The sequence below is a fragment of the Prinia subflava genome, chromosome W, assembly GCF_021018805.1.
Source record: "Prinia subflava isolate CZ2003 ecotype Zambia chromosome W, Cam_Psub_1.2, whole genome shotgun sequence".
Lineage (NCBI taxonomy): Eukaryota > Metazoa > Chordata > Aves > Passeriformes > Cisticolidae > Prinia > Prinia subflava.
The window spans coordinates 4,962,129-4,985,959 of NC_086282.1; the positions used below are offsets into that span (position 1 = coordinate 4,962,129).

Here is a 23,831-nt window from a genome sequence, read left to right on the forward strand (position 1 = left end):
TCATAGCCCAAGTTCTAGATAACTCTAAAGGCTTGCAAGTGCTATAAATCTGAACTTGGATTTAGGTGATGATATTAATTGAAGGCATCTTGTCCTGGGGTGACAGGACATTTTCATGCTTTGTATCCCAATCGTGTGTTTCTGTTCCCGTGCTCTCAGTTTGTTTTGTCTATAGCCACGCCCCTCCCCCGGCTGCTCTCTTGCTTGCTGCTGCTAGCTTTAGGCTCGCTTTGCTGGCTTTGCTCTCTCGCTTTTTGCTTTTTGCTTGCTTTTTGCCATTTTTCTGCTTTTGTTTTTCCCCTTCTTTCCTTCTTCCCCTTCCCTGAAGACATCGGACCTGCTTCGGACCTTGATCTGGGAACGTCAAGGAACTCCCCTGGAGTCTGCATCTGAGAGAAGCTTTGGCACCCTCCCCAGCAGACTGCCCAAGCCGTTCAGCCTCTCTTGGACTGGTGAAAACGTTTGTTGTCATCTCGGGCTGTTTTTCTTGTGTTGGGGAGTGTTTTTTGTTTTTTCTTAATAAACAAGTTTTTTCCACTTTTCCTCTGAGGAAATTCCTCCCAAACCCGGGGGGGGGGGGGGGGGGGGGGGGGAGGAGTTGTGGAGGTTTGTTTCCTTTAAGGGGCTCCTTTGGAGATTTTTCCCTAATTTGTCCTAAACCAGGACACATCTCTTCATTACTGTGTAGATAATTACTGTATGTCAGTATGTATCTCACAAACTAGACAGCATTCAGTCCTACTTGTTCCAAAATATTTGACTTGGCTACAACTCTTTTGCAGCTGAATTTCACCTTGAGCCAACTGAAAAATACCTTGCCTCCATCCCAGCCTGACTTAACATTCAGTTTATAATTTCACTGAAGTAGAAAGACTGTATTTGGAGTGAATTAGGTTGAGATTGCTGTATTTTACTTTTATGTCAAAATAAACCCCTAACTCTCAAAATTCCTCACTCAGGTCTTTTGAAGAGAGACAGAAGTCCTAAATACAGAATTTAGGACTATATCTGGGTTTCAAATACCCACCATTTGAAATACAGGTACAGAGTCCACTGGAAAGGTTGAATGAGTCAACTGGCCTTATTTCTATTTAAATCTACCCCAAAATTGTCCAAAGCCTGGTGAATACAATTCCGATGAAATCTTGAGGCCGCTTTTGTAGCATAATGATTCACTGGGACCAGACTGCAATCACCAATGATATATTTTTTTGGAAAGAGGAATATAAGAATATTCTGACAGAAAATGGTAATGACATTTGCGTACAAGTTCCCCAGTACACAGCATCAGTAATCTTGCTGACGATCCAGCAATTCCAGGATATTGTAATCAAGCCATGCAGTCCTGTCATTACCTCAGCTAGCATCTCTTGCACAAAAGGGTAGACCCAGAGGTAAATTCCCAGTGTAAACTGAGGTCCAGTATTACACTATCTTATGGCAGTTTTATTTTACTATTTTCAGTGAAGTTATTTTCTACAGGTAAATTCAGAAGGACACCTCTAGATTTTCAGTTTGTCATTACATTACCCTCTGAGGCTTAACATAAAAGATACAGGTGACTTGTATATGTTTTCAATACCCATGTAGAGTTCTGTCATTGGAAGGAGAAGCCCACTTGTATTTGTATTGCTTCTTTTTTGCTTGTCTCCTTACAGGCCTTCCAAACACCTGCTGCTGCAGTGAAAACGGTGTGAGCAGCATGTGCGTGGCTTAAAGTGCTCATAGGCTGCAGAAAGAGGAAATTTGCTGTGCTTTACATTCATTTTCTGTTTGGCTTTGCCCTCTTAAGTGGTCAGAATTTCCTTCCTGAAACTGTGTCGTCCATTTATTATTACTTTTCATATGAGATGATTGCCTTTGCTTGCACTGAGACTGTACGGTACCACTCCAGAGTGGGGAGCCATTGTCAGCTGCCCAAATGGCTGAGGCTTGCCATGTGGCTTCAGTGCTCTCTGTCAGTGGATACGTGTGCTGAAGTATGAACCCTCACAGCACTCCCCTTTCCTGAGATGAGGGAAACATGCAACTGACTTAAAACATGGAGTCCTGTCATCACTGGCAATGGTGGGAAAGAAGTGACTGACTGTGAGACACTGAGCTTTAAAACAGTCTAGCAGGTGGTGTCACCAAATGTTGTAGTTTAAATTTTGGGGGGGATCTCAGAGAGGGTTCCCCGGGAGTCCCCCGGGCTCTAGGGTCGTGGGTGTTCGCGTGCTGGCAGGCAAAGAGACTCCAGACGGCTGCTGAGGTGCTGATGAGATGAGGGTTTATTCAGTCTTACCCCAGGAAGGCAGCATGTTCCCTGAGGAAGATGGGGAAGGGAAGGGGGGAGAGGGAGAAGGGGAGAGGGAGGGGGAGAGAGCAGTCTCTGAAGACTACCAGGGCAAAAGAAGAGGAGCTCTCTGCATTTGCACCCTTAACACAGAGGTTCAAGGTGGGTGCGGTAACATTCTCCAGCCAATGATGTTACAGATACACGATACTGCAGGGAGGGTACAGACTTGGGATAAACCAAACATTTTCCAGGGGTGAACCAGAGCATACCATTTCAATAAAATGCAATCCCACAACCAAACTGACCCCATTTTTTACAGAAAACATAATTTGTTTTCTCGATTTCTCTAAGCTAGGGAAAGAGGAGTTGCTTTACTTTGTATAAGTATTTCTTTAGTAGTTACCAACAAAAAAATACAAATTCACATTTGGAAAATCTACATGAAAAGTTTGATGTTTCTCATTACACCATTGCCAAACCATGGGAAGTGAAGAAATTAGGAGAAGCAGGGAAACTGCTTGCTTAAAAGGAACGCATTCATCAAGTTTAGATGCAATCATCAAGAAGGTCACTTGGATATTCTCTACCCATCCTCTGGTATAACTTATTCCCAGGAAAAACAAAAGAGCAGATTTCATAGAAAGAACTAATGCCAGAAATGAAAATATGTCTCACATTTTCTCTAGGACATTTTTGTTATGAACCAGAGACAAATATTTTTTACACCTTTCCCCTTAAAAATTGATCTATTCGTACCACACATCTTTGTGTCATGTGTCAGACCTTTTCTTTCCATCTGCAGCTGCCTAAGAAGGATCTCACTGACCTGGGCAGTAAACTTTCTGTTAGTAGTTCCACAGCAATTTCCATGCAATACATAGAGTGTGTTGATAAATTTCAGCCTGTTTTGATTTCTAAATCTCCTTAAAAAACTGATGCTAAGTTTAGAACAATCAGACATTTCCAAGTATGACCATGACAAGTACAAATATTTTGCAAATGGCATGTGGTTATGTGCACAAGGAGAAAGGCAGCTCTGTTCAGCTAAGCAACAGGTTTTTCAAACACAGTCAAGATATTCATAGGCAAAATCTGAGCTTTTTGTAGCCAAAGGAAGTCAGGAATTGACTTCCAAATCTAATTTTGGACAACTTCAAACTCAATTTTTACTATTTTACAAATAAACAACTGCTGACTCAACACAGAGGAAAGCCCCAGAGAGAAAGAGAGAGAGAGACATTTTCACTGATCACTCTGAATCAATAATTTCAAACTCTCCTGTAGGGCTCATAAGCTATGAAAAAAAAGGCTTTTTTTTTTTTTTTTTTTTAATGTGAATTTAAAAAGAAACTAGTAAAGAATCAGTGTGTAACCATGGGAAAACCCCCTTGCTGAAGATCTCTCCATCAAGAACACTCCTAGGTGTTGACTCCTCTTACCTGAATCAGGTTAAGGCTGAACTACCCACTCTTCCAAGATGCCTATAGGGCATGAGCTAACAGGATGTTATTCTGTTGCCATGTCTGCTCACAAACCCCTAACCTCATGCATTTACAAATGAAAATAGATTAACAGATTTTAAGCCCAGAAGTGACCATTATTCTAATGTTAGCCTGACCTTGAGTTCTTGTAGGGGTCACAGGATATTATAGTTTTGTGCCAAAAATATGGCATTTGTACTGCATTGAATTTTGCATAAAGATGGACAATTTTACTGATTTGTTTACTCTGTTCTTAACTAGGTGAAAATTTGAAATAGGAACTGATCAGTGAAAACAACCTACCAGAGCCTGCTACCAGAGTCTATTAAGAATATATGGAAGGGTGAGTACTAAAAGCAAAGGGTGCAATGACAACAGAAAATGGATCTCAGCAGGGTCTTAAAAGCTAACCTACAGAAGCAGTTCCTCTCAAAGGCCAGGGTAATGCTATTTGAAAACAGTGTCTGATTCACTAAAGGAATGACAGAATTTCTGCTAGCATCAATAGTTGAGGCCACCATTTTACACCATGGAATAAGCATAATGAGTAATATATAAGGAGAATAAGAAAAGATTTTTCTTTTGGTTGTTCTTGTTGTTTTGGTGTTTGGTGGTGGGTTTTTTTGGGTTTGTTTGTTTGTTTGTTTTGTTATAAGGGCAGAGTTAAGGATAAAGATTGTGATCACAGAACATACATAATGTCACATACTTCACAGGCACAGTAAATGCTTACACAGGATTGATTTAACAGAAGATGTATTAACCAGTACTATGTATTATAGTTGATAAAACATACTTTGAGTCCTTTACTGAATAATTTTCACTGGTCTGTCTTCTTTAGGGCAAATATATTCATTTGTGGGTAGTTTTCTATCTGCAGTTAGGAAGGTTTACTGTGAAAGCTTTTGCAAGGGTGCACTTGAAAAGTAAGGGTTCAGTAATGTCCTGAAGAGGCTATTCGTATGAGTAACAGTGAACACACCTATGCTGGATCTTGATCCAAACCCACAAAATCTTCTTGAGCTATAAAGTACAAGTCTCTATGCTTAAGACTATTGAATTTTTTTCCCTTTCTTCAGATTTTGTAATAGTCACTAATTTACAGTGGGTCATATTGAAAGCTACAATTTTGGAAAAAAGAGAAAATCACTAACTGTAAATAGTTTTACCTGATTAAAAATATATATAACCTATTTCAAGAGCACTGGATATAACAGAAAGTTGTATGATGCCAGTAAACAGGAAATAAAAAGAAGGATGTGGACAGCCAGAGAAAATTCAATTCTTATGGGACCAATACATAAACATAATGAAGTGCTTGTGGCAATTTGGCATTTCTTTAGCTTTGGGGAATAGAAGGTCAGGGGTCTAATTGTGCTGCAGAGAGGAAATGGTTTACAACGTGGAGATGTGCTAGAAACTGTTTTAAAATTTGGAGCTAGGGAATCAGTAAAAAAAGAAAGAGATCAAAACAGGTTAAACACCAAGGTAATAAAGGACATCATTGTTTATGAAGGGCTGAGTCAAATAGGCAGCTACTTCAATAAACATCAAACATCCAAGATACGGAAATGTGAATATGCTGTTTAGACAGAATCCTAAACTGAGATTAGGTGGGTCTGTAGTCTTAGGTATGCAACCAGCTCCAAAACAGCTCTATTTGCTTTTAGCATGGGGAATCTGCCTTGAGTCTTCTTTTGTTTTGGGAAATGTGCAATACCCAGTTCATGGCTGACCTTACGAGACACTTGCCTTGATTTGCTTCTCTCTGTACACACAGTCTTGTTCAGCAGTTCCTGTACCCAAACCCAATTCCTTCAAAGCACAACCCTGTTGCATGTGGTAGCGCACTTCTCATAAGAGGTCCTTAAGAACATACATACACTGGCCTGGAGAAAATCTTAACTGAAAAGAATACATAAATTTAGAGATGGAAAGGAGTGAAGCAGGGGGTACCTTAGCAATCTATGCCAAGAACAGATAAATGTTGTCTACACTACAATTATTGCTGTTATCTACTGGCCAATGATACTTTGTATGAACTGAAGATAAGTGCATAGGGATGGTTGCTTCTCCAGGAAACTTCTTAAGGATGTTTCTCAAGAACTGCTCAAGTTGATTGAAAATGTCTGTTCTCCTTTCCTCTGTCCCTGTTGGAAGTTACCTGTGCTGCAGATTGCAGTAATGGGAAAACTGCCATCTTTACATCCATTCTGGCCAATGGCTACGCCCAGAGGTTAAAAAAGCAGTCTCAGTGTTTGTTGATTTATCCTTGACATGTCAATAAAAAAATAATCATTCTTAAACCTTTTCTAAAGAGGGAATGTTAGAGCTGGAAGAAGCAGTTTTACTAATTTTGAGACCTTCCCCTGGTCAGTCCAAACCCACATTCGCATTTCCAGAGAGATCTGACATAATTCTTTGAGACTGGAAATAATAAAAATCTGGTTAATGTCAAGAACAGAAGCCTTCCTTGCACTTTCTTAGTAGGTGCATCAAATTTGATACATGTCAAAAGTCAGAATAAGTTTCTAAAATATACAGCTAGAATTCCTGCTTTTTTATACCTTGATCCTGTTCCCAAGAAAAAAATCAAGAGGAGTTTTGCTGCTGACCTCTGCACAAAGAGAGCAGGGCCTTCAAATTGCATAGCAAAGTATTCTTTATTCCTTTCTGTTTTAATGTCTATATAGATGTAGGCTGGAGTAGGATGAAAGCGTCAGTTTTTACATTTAAGGATTTGTGCTTTATGAGCCTTGATATGTTAATGCTTCCTCTGGGGCTATTCTGGATGAGTGCATTGCACAGGTGGCCCACTGCAATTTATAGACACAATAACTGAACAAGAGAAATAAGAGACAAGAGTGTTTTCAGCACATGGGAAGCAGCTGGTTCAACTACTTTAGCAGGAGGCACAACTTTTGTATGACAGTCCTTTTCTAAAACATAGCAAAGAGGACTTTTTTCATTGGGTCCCATGTGCTGCTTTTTTCACTTACCCAGCTTGCTTCACATACCAGAGCATGCTCTGAGAGTTACTTTGTCATGCCCTTAAATGAGCAATTTAGTCCACTATAATTTATACTGCTAAGGAACTCTTAAACATCTGTTAAACCAGCAGTTGACTTGAGAAATGCATAACTCCCAAAAGCTGAACAGTTCCATACCAAGGACCATTAAATTTAGCAAAGTGTTAACATAATGCAAAAAAGCAAAACAACTATTTCAGTTACTAATTGTCCTGGTTTAGGGCAAATTTGGGAGAAAAACCTCCAAAGAGGCCCTCTCTCCCCACCCCAGAAAGCAAACCCACGTGGCCCCTCCCCCAACCGGTTTGGGAAAGACTTCCTCTGAGAGAAGTGGGAAGGAACCTGTTTATTGATAGGCAGAGCACTCCCCAGCACAATAAATTCAGCAATACCAGATGACAAATTCAGAAAAAGTCTCTCCTGTAGGTGGTCGCTCTGTTCTCAGTCCCTCTGGTGCTGGGAAAAGCTGCTGCGCAGGGTAAGCCCCGGTGGGTCTCAGGTGCAAGCCCCCGGCACTGCCCCGGGTCTCCAGTCCAGAGCAGGTTCAAACAGTTCCAGGAAAAGCAGAGAAAACAGTCCAGTGAGGCTTTTGTGCCTCAGCTAGCTAAACTAACTAATGAAAAAGAAAAGGAGAAAAAAATCTCCTCGTGCCTGCCACTTCTGTTCGTGTAGCAGAGAACACTCCAAACCAGAATGTGGAGGAGGGAGTACAGTCTCTGAAAACAAACTGCACGCTTCTCCCCCCCCTCTGCTCCCAGACCCAATCTTAAAGGCACAGAATGCAATATCCAGTACAAACCCAACAGACGATTGGGGATACAAACATCATAACGTCACCCCAGGACATTCCACCCCTTATCCCCATATCGTCAACTTACTACCAAAATCAACATATATTCTAACTTGGCACACACATACATCATGCATTTATCCACATAAAACTCCCATTCATTCCCCCCCCCACAAAAGAAAATGCAAGCAATATCCATCATGCCCCTGTCACATCCCACACCAAGCCACTGAATCCAGTCCCCAGGCTGCAGGATTCCCCGCTTTAATTCACTCACCCCAAACTCCCTCTCACACTTGCTCATAGCTTCAACACTTGCTCATACCTTTGAGACTTTCTCATACCTTCAACACTTACACATACCCTCTCACACATTTCCTTCTATTTCATGTCTGCATGGTTCAATGTACAGACAATGGCAATAACACCCAGCAAACAGTGATGTTTACATATGATCCTCACCCAACAATCAGATCTCCCTGAGGTACACATCATGTTGTTCCATCTCTCTGCATTATCCACCATGTGTAACCTGGTCCCTGAGCAAAGACAACCTCAGAAATGGCTTTGTCTGTACTTGAGGCAGACTTGATCTACACTGTCTTCCCTAACAAGCCTCTGACATGCACCACTGGTCTCAGGGTTGCTGTTCCCTGAGATTCTCCTTGGGGTTGCTGTTCCCCAAGGTAATAAGGTTTTCTCCCAAGGTTGCTGTTCCCTGGGAGTCTCTTCGGGGTTGCTGTTCCCCGAGGTAATAAGGTTTTTCGTCTTCTCTTTGCCCTAAGCGTTTCATGCCGGAGCCAGAGACGACAAGCTGAGTCCGCCAGTGCATGTTTCCAAGGCTGTTTATTCCTCATTATCTCTCAGTTCTTTCTCAGCTCTGCCAGGCCTCCCTGGCAGGGTACATTATCTTAGTTCTTTCTCAGCTCTGCAAGGCATCCCCAGCAGAGCAGGACATGCGGCAGACTGGCCGGATCAGAGAGCCCCGCACCTTATGTACGGTACCCCTGACCCAACCACCGTCCAAAACGTACTTTTTATTTACAAAACTTTACCAATGCCTACTACCTATGCTAACATGTCGTTTCTACTCTAAATCAATCTCTAAAATCCAACTCAGCAAAAGATGGGGGACGAGAGCAAGAACAAGGAGCACAGGGGCCACTCCCCAATTCCTCCATCTTGTCTCTTCTACCCCATATACTAAAAATCCTAGATCCTACATTTACATTCTATGATAAACTAACTACTACTTATTTTGAATTCTCTCAGCTTGTGATTCTTCATACAATGTGGGCCTTCACTCCCATGGACAGGGATCAGAGGCAATGTCCTCCTGGGCTCTGTGTGAGGCTGATTGACCCCCTTGTACAGATCCCAGACCCCCCTGTCCGGTCTCCAAACCCTCCAGGGTGGCCAGAGGGATGTTCTAGACTCCGACACACTGGGACTTTATCTCTGTCTACTGTATGCAGAGGCTCAGCCTGGGTGGGGCCTGCTCGGTTGGTGGAGCCTCGGGTGTTGACCAACCAGGTGGCTTTTGCCAAATACTGCTCCCAATTTTTGAAAGACCCCTCACCCAATATTTTCAACTGGGTTTTTAACAGTGCATTGTGCCTCACCACTTTGCCTGCAGCTAGTGCATGATAGGGGATATGGTACACCCACCCAATGCAATGTCCCCTAGCCCAGGTGTTTATAAGGCTGTTCTTGAAATGAGTCCCGTTGTCTGACTTGATTCTCTCAGGGGTACCATGCCTCCACAGGACTTGCTTCTCAAGGCCTAGGATGGTGTTCCGAGCCATAGCGTGGGGCACAGGGTAGGTCTCCAGCCACCCCGTGGTGGCTTCCACCATGGTCAGTACATAGCGCTTGCCTTGACATGTCTGGGGTAGTGTAATATAATCAATCTGCCAGGCCTCCCCATACCTATATTTGGACCACCGTCCCCCATACCTTACGGGCTTCACCTGCTTGGCCTGTTTGATGGCAGCACATGTCTCACAGTCATGGATAACCTGAGAAATACTGTCCATGGTTAGATCCATCCCTCGGTCTTGTGCCCACTTACAGGTGGCATCTCTGCCCTGATGGCCTGAGGCATCATGGGCCCATCGAGTGAGGAACAACTCTCCCTTGTGTTCCCAATCCAAATCAGTCTTTGACACTTCTATCTTGGCAGCCTGATCTACTTGCTTGTTGTTTTGGTGCTCCTCATGAGCTCTACTCCTGGGGACATGGGCATCTACGTGGCGGACTTTCACAGGCAGTCTCCCTACCCTGGTGGCAATTTCTTTCCACTCTTCAGCAGCTCAAATTGGTTTTCCTCTAAGCTGCCAATTAACCTCTTTCCACCTTTCCAGCCATCCCCACAGAGCATTGGCTACCATCCACGAATCAGTGTAGAGGTAGAGCTTTGGCCACTTTGCTATTTCAGCAATATCCAGGGCCAATTGAACGGCCTTGAGTTCCGCAAGTTGGCTTGATCCACCATCTCCTTCAGTGGCCTCAGCGACCTGTCGTATGGGGCTCGACACGGCTGCTTTCCACTTCCAGTTCATCCCTATGATGCGACAGGAACCAGCAGTGAAAAGAGAGTAATGTGTTTCTTTTGCTGGCAGTTGGTTGTATGGTGGAGCTTCTTCAGCCCGTGTCACTTGCTCTTGTTCTCCATCTGTGAGACCAAAATTTTCAACTTCAGGCCAATTTGTAATTATCTCCAAAATCCCAGGGTGATTCAGTTTACCAGGACGGGTGCACTGAGTGATGAGAGCAATCCACTTACTCCATGTGGCGTCGGTGGCATGGTGGGTAAAGGGAACCTCTGCTTTGAACATCCACCCCAGCACCAGTAGTCAGGGTGCCAGGAGGAGTTGTGCTTCTGTGCCAATCATCTCTGAGGCAGCTTAAACTCCTTCATAGGATGCCAAGATTTCCTTCTCTGGAGGAGTGTAGTGGGCTTTGGACCCTCTGTAACTTTGGCTCCAGAATCCCAGTGGTCGACCTCAAGTCTCACCAGGCACCTTCTGCCAAAGGCTCCAGGACAGACCATGGCTCCCGGCTGCAGAGTAGAGTACATTCTTCACCTCTGGTCCTGTCCTGACTGAGCCAAGGGCCACTGCATGAGCTATCTCCTGCTTCATCTAGGCAAAGGCTTGCTGCTGTTCAGGGCCTCAGGGGAAATCATTCTTCTTGTGGGTAACCAGGTAGAGAGGGCTCACAATCTGGCTGTTTTCGGGAATGTGCATTCTCCAAAAGCCGGTGGCGCCTAAGAAAGCTTGTGTTTCCTTCTTATTGGTTGGTGGAGACACTGCTGTAAGCTTGTTGATGACATCAGTAGGAATCTGACGCCGTCCATCTTGCCACTTTACTCCCAGGAACTGGATCTCACGAACTGGTCCCTTAACTTTACTCTTTTTGATGGCGAAACCAGCTTCCAGGAGGGTCTGGATGATCTTCTCTCCTTTCTCAAACACTTCTGCTGCTGTGTTCCCCAACACAATGATGTCATTGATGTACTGTAGATGTTCTGGAGCCTCACCCTTTTCCAGTGCAGCCTGGATCAGTCCATGGCAGATGGTGGGGCTGTGTTTCCACCCCTGGGGCAGTTGGTTCCAGGTGTACTGCACTTCCCTCCAGGTGAAGGCAAACTGAGGTCTGCATTCTGCTTCCAGAGGAACGGAGAAGAATGCATTGGCAATGTCAGTAGTGGCATACCACTTTGCTGCCTTGGAATCCAGCTCATACTGGAGCTCCAACATGTCCAGCACGGCAGCGCTCAGCGGTGGAGTCACTTCATTCAATGCATGGTAGTCCACAGTCAACTTCCATTCTCTGTCAGACTTGCGCACAGGCCAAATGGGGCTGTTGAAGGGTGAGTGTCTTTTGCTGACCACCCCTTGGCTCTACAGCTCTTGGATCATTTTATGGATGGAGATCACAGTATCTCGAGTTGTTCTATATTTTCGGCGGTGCATTATTGAAGTGGCAATTGGTACCTGCTGCTCTTCCCCCTTCACAAGTCCTACTGTAGATGGATTCTTGGACAGTCCAGTCAAGGTGTTCAGTTGCTGCATTCCCTCTGTCACTTCAGCCACTATCCCAAATGCCCACCTGAGTCCTTTCAGGTCTTTGAAATACCCACTTCGGAGGTAATCTATGCCCAAAATGCATGGGGTCTCTGGGCCAGTCACAACAGGGTGTTTCTTCCACTCATTTCCAGTCAGGCACACATCTGCTTCCACCAGAGTAAAATCCTGTGATCACCCTATCACGCCAGCGATAGAGACAGATTCTGCCCCGACATGTCTTGATGGGATTAATGTGCACTGCGTGCCAGTGTCAACCAAGGCCTCATATTCTTGTGGTTCAGATGTGTCAGGCCAACGAATCCGCACAATCCAAAAAACACGGTTTTCCCTAGCCTCTACCTGGCTAGAGGCAGGGCCCCTCTAAGCCTGGTTATCCTTCCTTCCTCGGGCATATATCTTGGAAGTTCCTTCAAGGGGATCGGACATGTTATCATCATCATATCTGGCAGTTTGGCTACGGGCAACTGGAGACGCTTCCCTTTTGGTGGAACTTCCTCTCTGAGTCTTGCCTTCCTTCAATTCACGCACCTGTTGTGCCAGAGCAGCAGTAGATTTTCCATCCCATCTCCTCATATTTTCTCTGCAATCGTGCAGGAAGGACCACAGCTCAGCTCGTGGGGTGTACCCTCTCTCCCTATCTGGGGAACATGTGCGTTGGGTACCAAAACCTCTGATCTGTACTGCTGAGATTTGGAGAAGGTCTTCTTTAATCTCCTTCCTGAGTTTCTTGTGATTCTCCTCTATCTTATCTTCTAGTTTCTGTAGATGTGTTTCCACAGCTGCGATTCTGGCATGTGTTGGCCCATGCACAGCATCTGCATATGCTCGGAGCTTCTTCGCCATATCATGCACAGTCTTCTCCGTGTCATCCCGTTTCATTACTGCCAAAGCAGAAGAGTATTCTTGTGGCCCAAGTCGTATAAGTTTCCTCCACATCACAGATGTACATGGTACCAAGTCTGGGTTCCTAGTGTTGATGTCATCTGAGAAGACAATCTCTGCCACTGCCATTTCTCTCAAGTGTTGAATCCCTTGTTCTATAGTCTTCCACTGGGTTTGCTGCATATAGAGATCATCTGCACACAGATATCTTTCTGCCATACTTCCTAGGACCCATACCCAGAGACTGTGAGGATTAGCACCCTCATCATTCCTTGGTTGATAACCAGATCAAGTGACAGGGATCCCAAATGCCTCACTTCAGTGCTGTCCAGAATTGTAGCCTCAGCTGCAGCATCCCAAAGACGGACTAACCAACTAATTATAGATTCATCAGGTTGTCGCCTGTAATCCTTTCTTATGCCCCAAAGGTCCTTCAGGGAGAAGGAATCAATATTGGCTTCTGACCCTGTGCCAGTTGCTTTGACTTCTGATTTTGGCGAAAGTCCTCCTCCTGGATCATCGTCGTTCGCTGGTCGATCAGTTTTGTGTGTGTGCCTCTTTGCCGGAGAAACTGCCAGGGGCTTAGGCTTACTGTCTGGTTTAGCTGCCGACTCAGGCTTACGTTCTGATTTAGCTGCTGGCTTCATAACTGGGGTGTTGGCTGCAGCCTGAGTGACTGGAGTAGCGGTTGATTTGTATCCCTGTCCCCCTGCCTCTGTCTGCTGCCTTACAGTATCTAGCAGTGTGTGATAAGCATATGCCAGGGCCCAGCTTACTGCAATGATCTTTTCCCCCTTAGAGTCATCATGGTACTTCTCTTTCAGGTATTTCCCCACCTTGGATGGATTCTGAATTTGTTCACGTGGAAAGTCCCAGACTATAGGATCAGAAAACTCCTTCAGAAGTTGGCCCATATCCTCCCATTCTCCACACCACTCAGGATTTCCTACACCTCGGTCTACTCCTGGGTCAGGGGTTTCATCAGCCCCTCTAGAAATCTCAGCCCTCATTCTAGAGAAGCTGCAGACTGTATAGAGGAAGCTTACCAGATTAAATAGCAAAAAGATGGTCTCTAACACTCAGGGGAAACTGAACATTCTCCAATAGTGATGTAACAGATTTAAAAGAGAAGGAAACAAAAGACTGCAATGCTTCATCCCCTGCTCCTCCTCCAACAAACTAGGTGCATAACCATAACCATACATACCAGGAATAGACTCCAGCACCTTTATAAATTTCCTACAAATCATTATCACCAAGCCAAGGCCAATAGCTCTCGGGGTTGATGTTCCCCGAGATTCCCCTCGGGGCGGCCGTTCCCCGAGGTGGTGAAATCTTCCCCCAGGGTTGCTGTTCCCTGGGTATTTCCCTGGGGTTGCTGTTCCCCAAGATAATAAGGTTTTCTGTCTTCTCGTTGCCCTGAGCGTTTCACACCAAAGGCAGAGACGACACTGTGAGTCCAGCAGCTCAAGTTATCAAGGTTGTTTATTTCATATTATCTAACAGTTCTTGTTCGGCTTTGCAAGGCGTCCCCAGCAAAGCAAGACACGCCGTTGGACTGGCGCTGGGCTGCCGCTGGACTGGGCTGCCGCTGGACTGGGGCGGATCAGAGAGCCCCGTACCTTATGTACCGCACTCCCGACCCAACCACAGTCCAAGACGTATTTATTGTTTACAGAACATTACCAATACTAACTTGCTACGCTAACATGTCAGTTCTATTCTAAACCAATCTCTAAAGTCCAAATCAGCAAAAGATGGGGGATGAGAACAAGAACAAGGAAACTAGGGGCCACTCCCCAATTCCTCCATCTTGTCCTCTCAGCCCCGTATACTATGAATCCTAATCTCTATATTTATACTCTATAACAAACTACTATCTACTTCTAAATTCTTAGGATCTGTGATTCTTTCTTCATGTGAGCATTCACTTCCATGGATAGAAGCCCGAATCAGAGTCCTTCTGGGCTCTGTGGGAGGCTGGCTGACCCCCTTGTACAGATCCCAGACCCCCCTGTACAGCCCCCTTGTACTCCAGGGCTGTCAGAGGGATCCTCTGGACTCCAACAAATAGCTACTCTAGTCCATGCCCCTCTACTGTAAAAACTACATATTAGGGACAATACCGGAGCTATTCCTGGATATGAAAATAAACTTAGGGACCACAAAGGTATTAGGACCTCAAAGAAGCCTAGGGACCAGAAACACATCAAGGTCTCCACCCCGAGAGACATGAATTCAAACAACATAGCTACTGACTGCTTTCTAACAATATAGAGCACTTGCAATCAAAAATACAATCAGTACAGGGTTTTTTCCACTCTCTCAAGCCCCACGTCGGACACAAGGAATTGTCCTGGTTTAGGGCAAATTTGGGAGAAAAACCTCCAAAGGGGCTCTCTCTCCCCACCCCAGAAAGCAAACCCACGTGGCCCCTCCCCCAACCGGTTTGGGAAAGACTTCCTCTGAGAGAAGTGGGAAGGAACCTGTTTATTGATAGGCAGAGCACTCCCCAGCACAATAAATTCAGCAATACCAGATGACAAATTCAGAAAAAGTCTCTCCTGTAGGTGGTCGCTCTGTTCTCAGTCCCTCTGGCGCTGGGAAAAGCTGCTGCGCAGGGTAAGCCCCGGTGGGTCTCAGGTGCAAGCCCCCGGCACTGCCCCAGGTCTCCAGTCCAGAGCAGGTTCAAACAGTTCCAGGAAAAGCAGAGAAAACAGTCCAGTGAGGCTTTTGTGCCTCAGCTAGCTAAACTAATGAAAAAGAAAAGGAGAAAAAAATCTCCTCGTGCCTGCCACTTCTGTTCGTGTAGCAGAGAACACTCCAAACCAGAATGTGGAGGAGGGAGTACAGTCTCTGAAAACAAACTGCACGCTTCTCCCCCCCCTCTGCTCCCAGACCCAATCTTAAAGGCACAGAATGCAATATCCAGTACAAACCCAACAGACGATTAGGGATATAAACATAACATCACCCCAGGACACTATTAAATAAAGCTAAGCTCAAAATAACATTTTCATTACTTTCTTATCATAGGTCTATATGGTTAACCTTGACTTTCAAAGTTGCAGACTGAATATCTTGACATATGACAGAAGTTTTTCCTTAAGAAACTAGAAGATGCTCATCTACAGCCATTTGTCTTTCTGAAATCTAAAATTATGAATAAACAAATTACTGCTAGTGTTACAGACAATTTGCTAGGGAAAAATTTTAAACTAAGGAAGGATATGGAGCAAATATAAGAAGTATTTAGGTTTCTGCTCTTTCTAAAGAAGAAAATTAATTATATCTCCAACTTCTTGTAGATTTAAAAAACTAAAAAGGTGATTTTATTCTATAAATGGTAACAATTAAAGGATGAAAATCAAGGCTTAATTGCCTAATAGCACGTCTTCTGATACTACAAGATTTGTGGTATCTTTGAATCAGGGATTGAGGATGGAGGAAACAGTATCTAGCATTTATGTGATACAAGTATATCTAAAATTTAGTAATAAATCTAACATGAAGGTATGCTGCCTTCAACAAGTATTCCAGTAATCAGTGTCCTTTATTGTATCTTGATGCATATCAGATACAATTTCTGTTTGGGATGTTTTGGAAAAGAAACCTTAATTACCATAACTCAGTGCTTATACACAAAATTTCTTTCTGTTTGAAAGTTAATTGTCATAGTTAGCCAATTATTTACGTTTCATTTACTGTTTCTCCTTCTTAAAAATTAAATAACTAATGAATACCCAGATTTTTTTTCTCTTTACACATTCTGCAAAAGCACAATTTTAATGTTTTCTATATGCATATTGGAGACATTGCTCAGCACACATGAAACGAGTCCATGAGTCATTGATTCTGGTGTACTTCTGGATTTAGGCAGCTGTAAACAGCCATTGGTGTGACCCATATTCGTATCCCATGTGAAACTTTGTGCAAAGTTTCACAGTACTAATTGTGGCCAATTTTAATTATTATAATAACCGCATGAGGTATAATTTCTTTTGTTTGATCAAAGTTTTCATAAAAATGGGGGGAGAGGAACCCTGTCATATATTTTTGGTTTTGCGAAAGCACTTACATGTATACATAAGAATTATCATTAAAATATACATGGATCACACAATCTTCACAAACTTCACTTATATCAACAAAAAGAATTCTGCACACCAAAGCAAAAATAACACTGACACAGATGGGAAATTTGCACACACGCCACACCTTGTCCTTTACCACAATATAACAAAATTTCCTCATTATTATTTAAAGCAGTTTTAAAACATAAAAACAGTCACCAAAGTCCATATGCTTAAACATCTTAATGAACCGGGACTACAGACAAGGAACTGAGTTTAGTTAGAAAAAAGTATGCATAACTTCAAAGCAATTTTTTTTAATAAATAAGAAGACTTTGCAAGAGGCATGTCACAAATTTCCACAACAAAACCTATTTATAATTTTTGTCAGAAGGATTCCTGTGGCAGTGTGTTAATTTAATCAGTTATGCTTTGTATAATTTTGTACTGGTTGGGTTCTCTGTACCCCACCCCTCGATTGTTCCTTTGTTTAACTCACATGACTCCTGCACCTGTTATGCAGCACACGGTTAGCTGCCTGTCATTTTTCCCGCCTTTGTAAATCCCTCCTATTTTCTCCTGATTGGTCCAAGTTATGTTCCCGTACCCCCATATCCCCTGGCAACCTGCCCCAGTTGGCTGGCAGTGGCTGGCCACCCCCTTTGCCCTCCCTCCGACTCGTCTCGGACAAAAACCCCCCGCACCCCTCTCCCCCGGAACAGTCCCGGGCTGAGGAGGTGTTTGCAATAAACCCTCTGTTCGTCTGGAATTTGTTTCCTCCTTTCTTTCCACTGCCTGTCGAATCTCCATCGCTTGCACAAGCCTCTGCTAGGCAAAGAACCCACAGGGTCAGTACTGCCTGCGTTGCTCGCAGACTGACCCCCCTACGACGCCTGTCGCTGTGTCTGGGCTAGCTGTGACAGAGCCCGTTGGCTCTCAGTGAGCACATCGACAGCGTTGTGCCGCCCACCGTGCGGCACTGGAAGGGGGCTTTCAGCGCCTTTACGGAGCCCACGGGCAGGATTGGTGCGTCTCAGCAAGGAGCTGAGCCCACCTGAAATAATCCGTGGACGTCACACCGGCCCGGGTTGGAGCGCCCCCCGCGAGGGACCGCTCCCCGGAGAGAGGAGGGCAGCCGTTGTCGCAGCGTCCCGAAAACGGTCCTTCTCCGGCAGTGGATCTTCTGGAGCAGCTTTGGAGCACCACGCCAGGGTTTTGTAAGTAAGCAGACCCCCCTAGACCGCGGGGCGGGTAAGTGGGGACGGCGTTCCCCTTTGTGGCAGCCTGTGGGGGACAGCACCCCCCTGGCTGAGGTCGCACGACCCCCAGGAATCGGGTTTTGTGGCCCCGTCCCGGGTCCGTCTCCCCTGGTGGGTTTTTCGTTCCCTCAGTTGATTTAAGGCTTTTATTTTTGTGCGCGAGCACAGGCTCGCGCGGCATAGCTGCCGGCAGGTGCGGGTTTTCGCCGGCCAGCCAGTTTCGGTTTCGCCGCGTGCGCTGGCTTTTTGCAGAGGCGGTCGGGCGCAGGAAACATCAGTTTTAAAAAGCGCGTGGCGGCGGGGTTTTTTCGTTGCGCTTTTCGTTTGCTGGCTCCAGAAATTACACAGGCAGAATGGGTGCTTCTCTGTCGGCTTCCCAGAAAGGAGTGTTTTACAGTTGCGTTGCGTTGTTAGAAGCTAATAAAGTGAAGTTCTCTAAGGATTGTTTAAAAAAGCTAGTCAGATGGGTTTTCCTGCACTACCCGACGGCATCCCCGCTGATGGTACACACCTCCCGGTTTTGGGAGCTGGTGGAAAAGAAACTGTTACAATTAGGCAACGCCGGGGAAAAGAACACACAGAAATTAGCCTTTTTAATTTTGCAATTAAAGACGGCAGCGACAAAAAAGGGAGTGCAGAAAAGCTCTCAGGAAACCCAGCAAGCCCCCGTTTCCCTTCAACCCAGTCCCAGTCCCTCTGCCCCGAGAAGGGGAATTTTGAGGAAAGCAGCGACTCAGGGAGTTGCTAGACCAGGCTCTCCGAAAAATTCCCAATCCCTGAGCCCCAGTAGCCTTGGACAGACTGCTGGGGACCCCTCGGAAGGCTCTGGCCAAGCTGACCGAGGACCTTTCCCTTCCCCTGCTTCCCCAAATTGCAAACCCAAGGTTCAGTTTAATTTAAATGCGTCACACCGGCCATCAAATGGTGGCGGTGATCCACCTAATGGCGTCCAATCCTCCACGTGGCCGCCACCCTTCCCCCATCCCCTGAACCCCTTTCTTTCCTCCAACCCCTTCCTTCCCTCAGCTCCTCCCTCCGCCCCTCCCATAGCCCCTTCCCGGACCCCTCCCTCCTCCCCAAAGGTCCCGCCCACTCACCCTGCCCCTCGACACACCCCTGAGGCAGGGCTGAGTCTATCTCCCCACCCCGGAAGGACGCCATCTTTCCAGCAATTTTCCCACACTCTCATTTCCGGTTCCCACGGTTGGGAACCGGAAGAAATGAGCGAGGGTGAGCCAGAGGTCACTCTCTCTGCTGCGCTTGTCACCTACCGCAGGACACGTGGTGGTGACACACCAAAACCCAATTGGCATGCTTTTTCCCAAAGCATCATTCGGGATTTATGCAAGGCGCACAAGGAATATGGCAGGGAGAGTCCCTACTTCCGTGGCCTCCTCACTGCTGATCTCGCAGGTGTCCATGTTGTTCCAGCAGACCTCCGGCAGCTTTTCTCTTGCCTGATGAATGGCACAGAGTTTAAGCTCTGGGACGCAGCATTTAAACAGGCCCTGCGAGAAGCAATGCCTCAGTTGCCCTTTCCAGCCATCGATGAACAGGGCAATCCCCTTTCCCTTGAGTTGCTTGCTGGTGAAGGTTCCTATGTTTCCCCTGAGTCCCAGGCAGCCCTAATACCCTCAGCAGTCCTTTCAATTATAAAAGATATAGCCTGCAAGGCTTTCTTTTGTTTGCAGCCAGACGCACCATCACCACCCTATACCACCATTAGGCAGGGACCTTCTGAATCATTTGTTGCCTTTGTCGAGCGGCTCACCAGAGCAGTGGAAGTTCAAGTTCAAACAGAAAGTGCACGGGAAGGTATTATAGGGGAGCTTGTTTTCGGTAATGCTAACGACCTGTGTAAACAGGCAATTTTGAGTCTTCCCCCAGATCCGCCCCGCACTCTCCAGTCCAAGCTCCAGGTGTGCCAGATGAAGGTGCCCTTCCTTGCCCGGAGGAACCCACCACCACCCTCCCAGGCAACCTTTCCGCCCAAGGCTGTGCGTGCTGCAGAATCATCCCAACAGCCTCAACATCGTCCGCCTCAGCGGCGACCCTCCTTTGGCAACCGCCCTGGTCGCTGCTTCTTCTGTAAAGAGGAAGGACACTGGACTGCCAACTGCCCTAAGAAACCTTCACTACAGCGGACTCAAAATACACCTCCGGGAATGCCGGTGCCTTCCCAGGCACAGCAAAAAAACTGAAAGGGGAGCGCGGGTCCACCCAGTGCGACGACCCCAATCAGGTGGACCGGGCAGGGAATTCCAAAGGGGGTCAATTGGATGGACAATTTACAACAGACTCAAGAACACCTGAACATGACATAGCAAAACCTATTCTCACCACCTCTTCCTTTTTTCAACCCTACAGGTTGCATCTCACCAGACCATTGTACCTGACTGATAGGGACTTTCATTTCGTCACCATAGACCCAAAGAAGTTACATCGGTGGCCAATGACCGGCGAAGGTAAGTTCATCGTTGTCGGTGATTGCAAATATACTCCGCAGGAGATTGAGGTAGCCCCGGGGACACTTCACAACAACACCAGGGCCCTCATTCTCTGGCTGCGCTGCACTCATCCGCCCACGTTTTTACCCAAGGGCCAGGTCATCGCACAAGCAATCCCATATGGTGACCCAGAACATCTTACCTTTACTGTAAATGCTGTACATCACATTTACACCCGTAAGCCCTTGGTGCGATGTACGCTCACTGTGGGAGATGAGTCAGTAGATAAAGATCTTGTTTTCGACACAGGGGCAGATGTTACACTTATCCCGACCGCGGAATGGCCGTCGCACTGGGCCCTAGAGGATGTGGACGGACAGATCCAAGGTGTAGGAGGGTTCCAATCCGCAAAACAGTCAAAAAACGTGGTAAAAATTACGGGGCCAAAAGGACAATTGGCTGCCATCCGTCCTTTTGTTTTAGATTACAAGGAACCCCTGCTTGGACGAGACCTCATGGCCCAGTGGGGGGTCACAATTGACATTCCCAACCCCTCGCAAAATTTTCAGGCAGCGGCTGCTGAGAAGCGCCTGACCCTGAAACTGAATTGGACAACAGATAAACCAGTCTGGGTTGAGCAGTGGCCGCTAACAAAAGAGAAATTACAGGCGCTTGAGGAGCTCGTGGAGGAGCAATTAGCTAAAGGTCACATCGTGGAGACCAATTCTCCATGGAACTCGCCCATTTTTGTCATTCGAAAGAGTGACAAAAAACGATGGCGCCTCCTCCACGACCTCTGCCAAATTAACAAGGTAATTGAAGATATAGGGTCTCTCCAACCTGGGATGCCTTCCCCAACCATGCTGCCACGAAATTGGAATCTGGCTGTGATTGACATAAAAGATTGCTTTTTCCAAATTCCTCTACACCCGGACGATGCCCCACGTTTCGCCTTCTTGGTTCCTTCCATCAACCGAGTGGCCCCAAGGAAGAGGTACCACTGGAGGGTGCTCCCGCAAGGGATGAAGGCCTCCCCAGTGATGTGTCAGCAGTACGTCTCTTCCTTGCTGTCCCCTGTGCGCGCAGCCACGGAGGGGGTTGTCATCCACCACTATATGGATGACATCCTCGTTTGCGCGCCGACCGAAGATGAACTTACGCGAGCGCTTGACCTTGTAACCAATTCGTTAGTTGCTGCAGGGTTCGAGCTGCAAAAAGATAAGATCCAAATGATGCCACCCTGGAAGTACCTGGGCCTGGAGATTGGTAGGAGGACCATTGTGCCTCAAAAATTGGAAATTCGAACAAATGTCCGTACCCTTGCGGACGCCCATCAGCTTTGCGGTACCTTGAATTGGGTAAGGCCCTGGCTACGTCTTACCACCGAGGATCTAGCCCCTCCTTTCAATTTATTGAAAGGGGGAGGGGAGCTCAGTTCTCCTAGGGTGCTTACCGCAGAGGCAAAAGCAGCGTTGGAGAAGGTCCAGCAGGCAATGACATCACGACAGGCACACAGATGCGATCCCGAGCTTCCCTTTCGGTTCATCATTCTGGGTAAGCTGCCACATCTACATGGGATCATTTTTCAATGGGACACAGGTGCAAAAACATCAGCACACAACACCAAGGGCCAAGGCAGAAAGGACCCTCTTCTTATTATAGAGTGGGTCTTTCTCAGCCACCATCGGCCCAAAAGAATGACACAGCCACAAGAGCTTATGGCTGAGCTCATCCGCAAAGCAAGAACGCGGATGAAAGATTTGGCAGGATGCGACTCTGAATGTATTCACATGCCAATTGGATTGTCAACAGGCCAAATGACTAAACCCATGTTGGAACACCTGCTTCAGGAAAATGAAGCACTTCAATTCGCTCTAGATTCCTTTACGGGCCAAATTTCAATTCATTGGCCGGCCCACAAACTATTTAATTCGGACGTAACTTTTAAATTGGCTTTAAGGAGTGTCCAGAGCAGGAGACCTCTCGATGCGATGACAGTTTTTACTGACGCGTCCGGGAGTTCTCACAAGTCAGTAATGACTTGGGAGGACCCTGAAACTCGGCAGTGGGAGGCAGATATTAAAGTAGTTGAGGGTTCACCTCAAATAGCCGAGTTGGCCGCTGTCGTCAGGGCACTTGAGAGATTCTCTGGACCTCTCAATATTGTAACCGACTCCGCATACGTAGCGGGGGTGGTATCTAGAGCAGATCAGGCCATTTTACAAGAGGTGTCCAACACAGCTCTGTATGAGCAGCTCTCGAAATTGGTCAAACTTGTCTCCCACCGAGAGCAACCGTTTTATGTGATGCATACCAGGTTGCATACCGATTTGCCTGGGTTTATTGCTGAGGGTAACAGGAGGCCTGACGCTCTTGCTGCCCCTGTAGCGATAGCCCCATTGCCTGACGTTTTTGAGCAGGCCAAGCTCAGCCATCAGCTGTTCCATCAGAACGCGCCTAGCTTAGCTAGACGTTTTAACCTCACACGTCAACATACTAAGGCGATTGTCGGCTCGTGTCCTTCCTGTCAGTCCCACGCTGTGCCTACCCTGCATGCCGGAGTCAACCCTTGCGGGTTGGAGAGCTGTGAACTCTGGCAGATGGATGTCACCCACATTCCATCCTTTGGGAGACTGAAGTACGTTCACGTCTCCGTCGATACCTTCTCTGGCACTGTCTATGCCTCTGCACACGCAGGTGAGAGGGCCCAGCATGCTATCCAACACTTTGTTCAGGCCTTCTCATTCATGGGCATCCCCAAGGGGATCAAAACAGACAACGGCCCTGCATACAAGTCCAAGGAATTTGCTGGCTTCCTGCAGCAATGGGGAGTGGAGCACAAAACAGGCATCCCCCACTCCCCCACAGGCCAAGCAATCGTAGAGAGGACCCACCAAGAGATCAAGAGGGTCCTTAAACAACAGCAACAGGTGTTAAAGGTGGAACCGCCGGCAATCAGATTGGCCCGAGCCCTTTATGTCATCAATTTTCTAAATTGTTCCTTTGAAAATCCCAATCTGCCCATTACCATACACTTTGGGTGCAATAAGGAGTGGCAGTTCGATCCCAAGCCCCCGGTGCTGGTGAGATCACCTGAGTCAGGGAAGGTGGAAGGTCCATTTGACCTGGTGACGTGGGGGCGTGGGTACGCCTGTGTCCTCACGCCTACCGGGATCAAATGGATACCTGCCAAGTGGGTAAACCCATTAATTAAAAGGAAGAGGGAGCATGACGACAGCGTCCCGCAGGTGGCTTCGGCGGCATTCCGCCGTCGAAGGCGAGTCTCCTCCAGACCCTCTCTTCCCATCCTGTGGGAATGGGACCATGACCTGTCCTTTACCTATTTTTGTGACCCAAATTAATAATTTTTGGCCCCCCAGTTTTGTTTTTCAGACCTGGACCCAAGATGCTAAGCCTCCCGACCGTGCTCTTTCTGACCAAGCTGCTAACATTCACCCAAGCTTGGACCGTCCCACAGCCGTGAGCCAACGTGTGGGCTCT

At 46.5% G+C, this 23,831-nt stretch overlaps 1 protein-coding gene across 3 annotated transcripts; it reads left to right on the forward strand.

Annotated features, from left to right (window-relative positions):
* Nucleotides 1-23,831, forward strand: LOC134563444 (uncharacterized). 3 transcript variants are annotated; one of them, XM_063421361.1, is made up of 5 exons: nt 1-452; nt 4,021-4,102; nt 13,376-20,125; nt 20,251-20,348; nt 23,711-23,831. In XM_063421361.1, the coding sequence occupies exon 3, from the start codon at nt 18,237-18,239 to the stop codon at nt 20,082-20,084; it is 1,848 nt and encodes a 615-aa protein (XP_063277431.1). In that variant the 5' UTR covers nt 1-452; nt 4,021-4,102; nt 13,376-18,236; the 3' UTR covers nt 20,085-20,125; nt 20,251-20,348; nt 23,711-23,831. The 3 variants fall into 3 exon arrangements, with proteins under 3 accessions (XP_063277431.1, XP_063277432.1, XP_063277430.1); XM_063421362.1 differs by having other exon boundaries at nt 1-460; nt 13,376-20,348; XM_063421360.1 differs by having other exon boundaries at nt 13,376-20,348.

What these genes read in the sequence shown, in the direction of transcription:
- LOC134563444 (XM_063421362.1), top strand. Translation starts at nt 18,237, where the DNA reads ATGGGTGCTTCTCTGTCGGCTTCCCAGAAAGGAGTGTTTTACAGTTGC.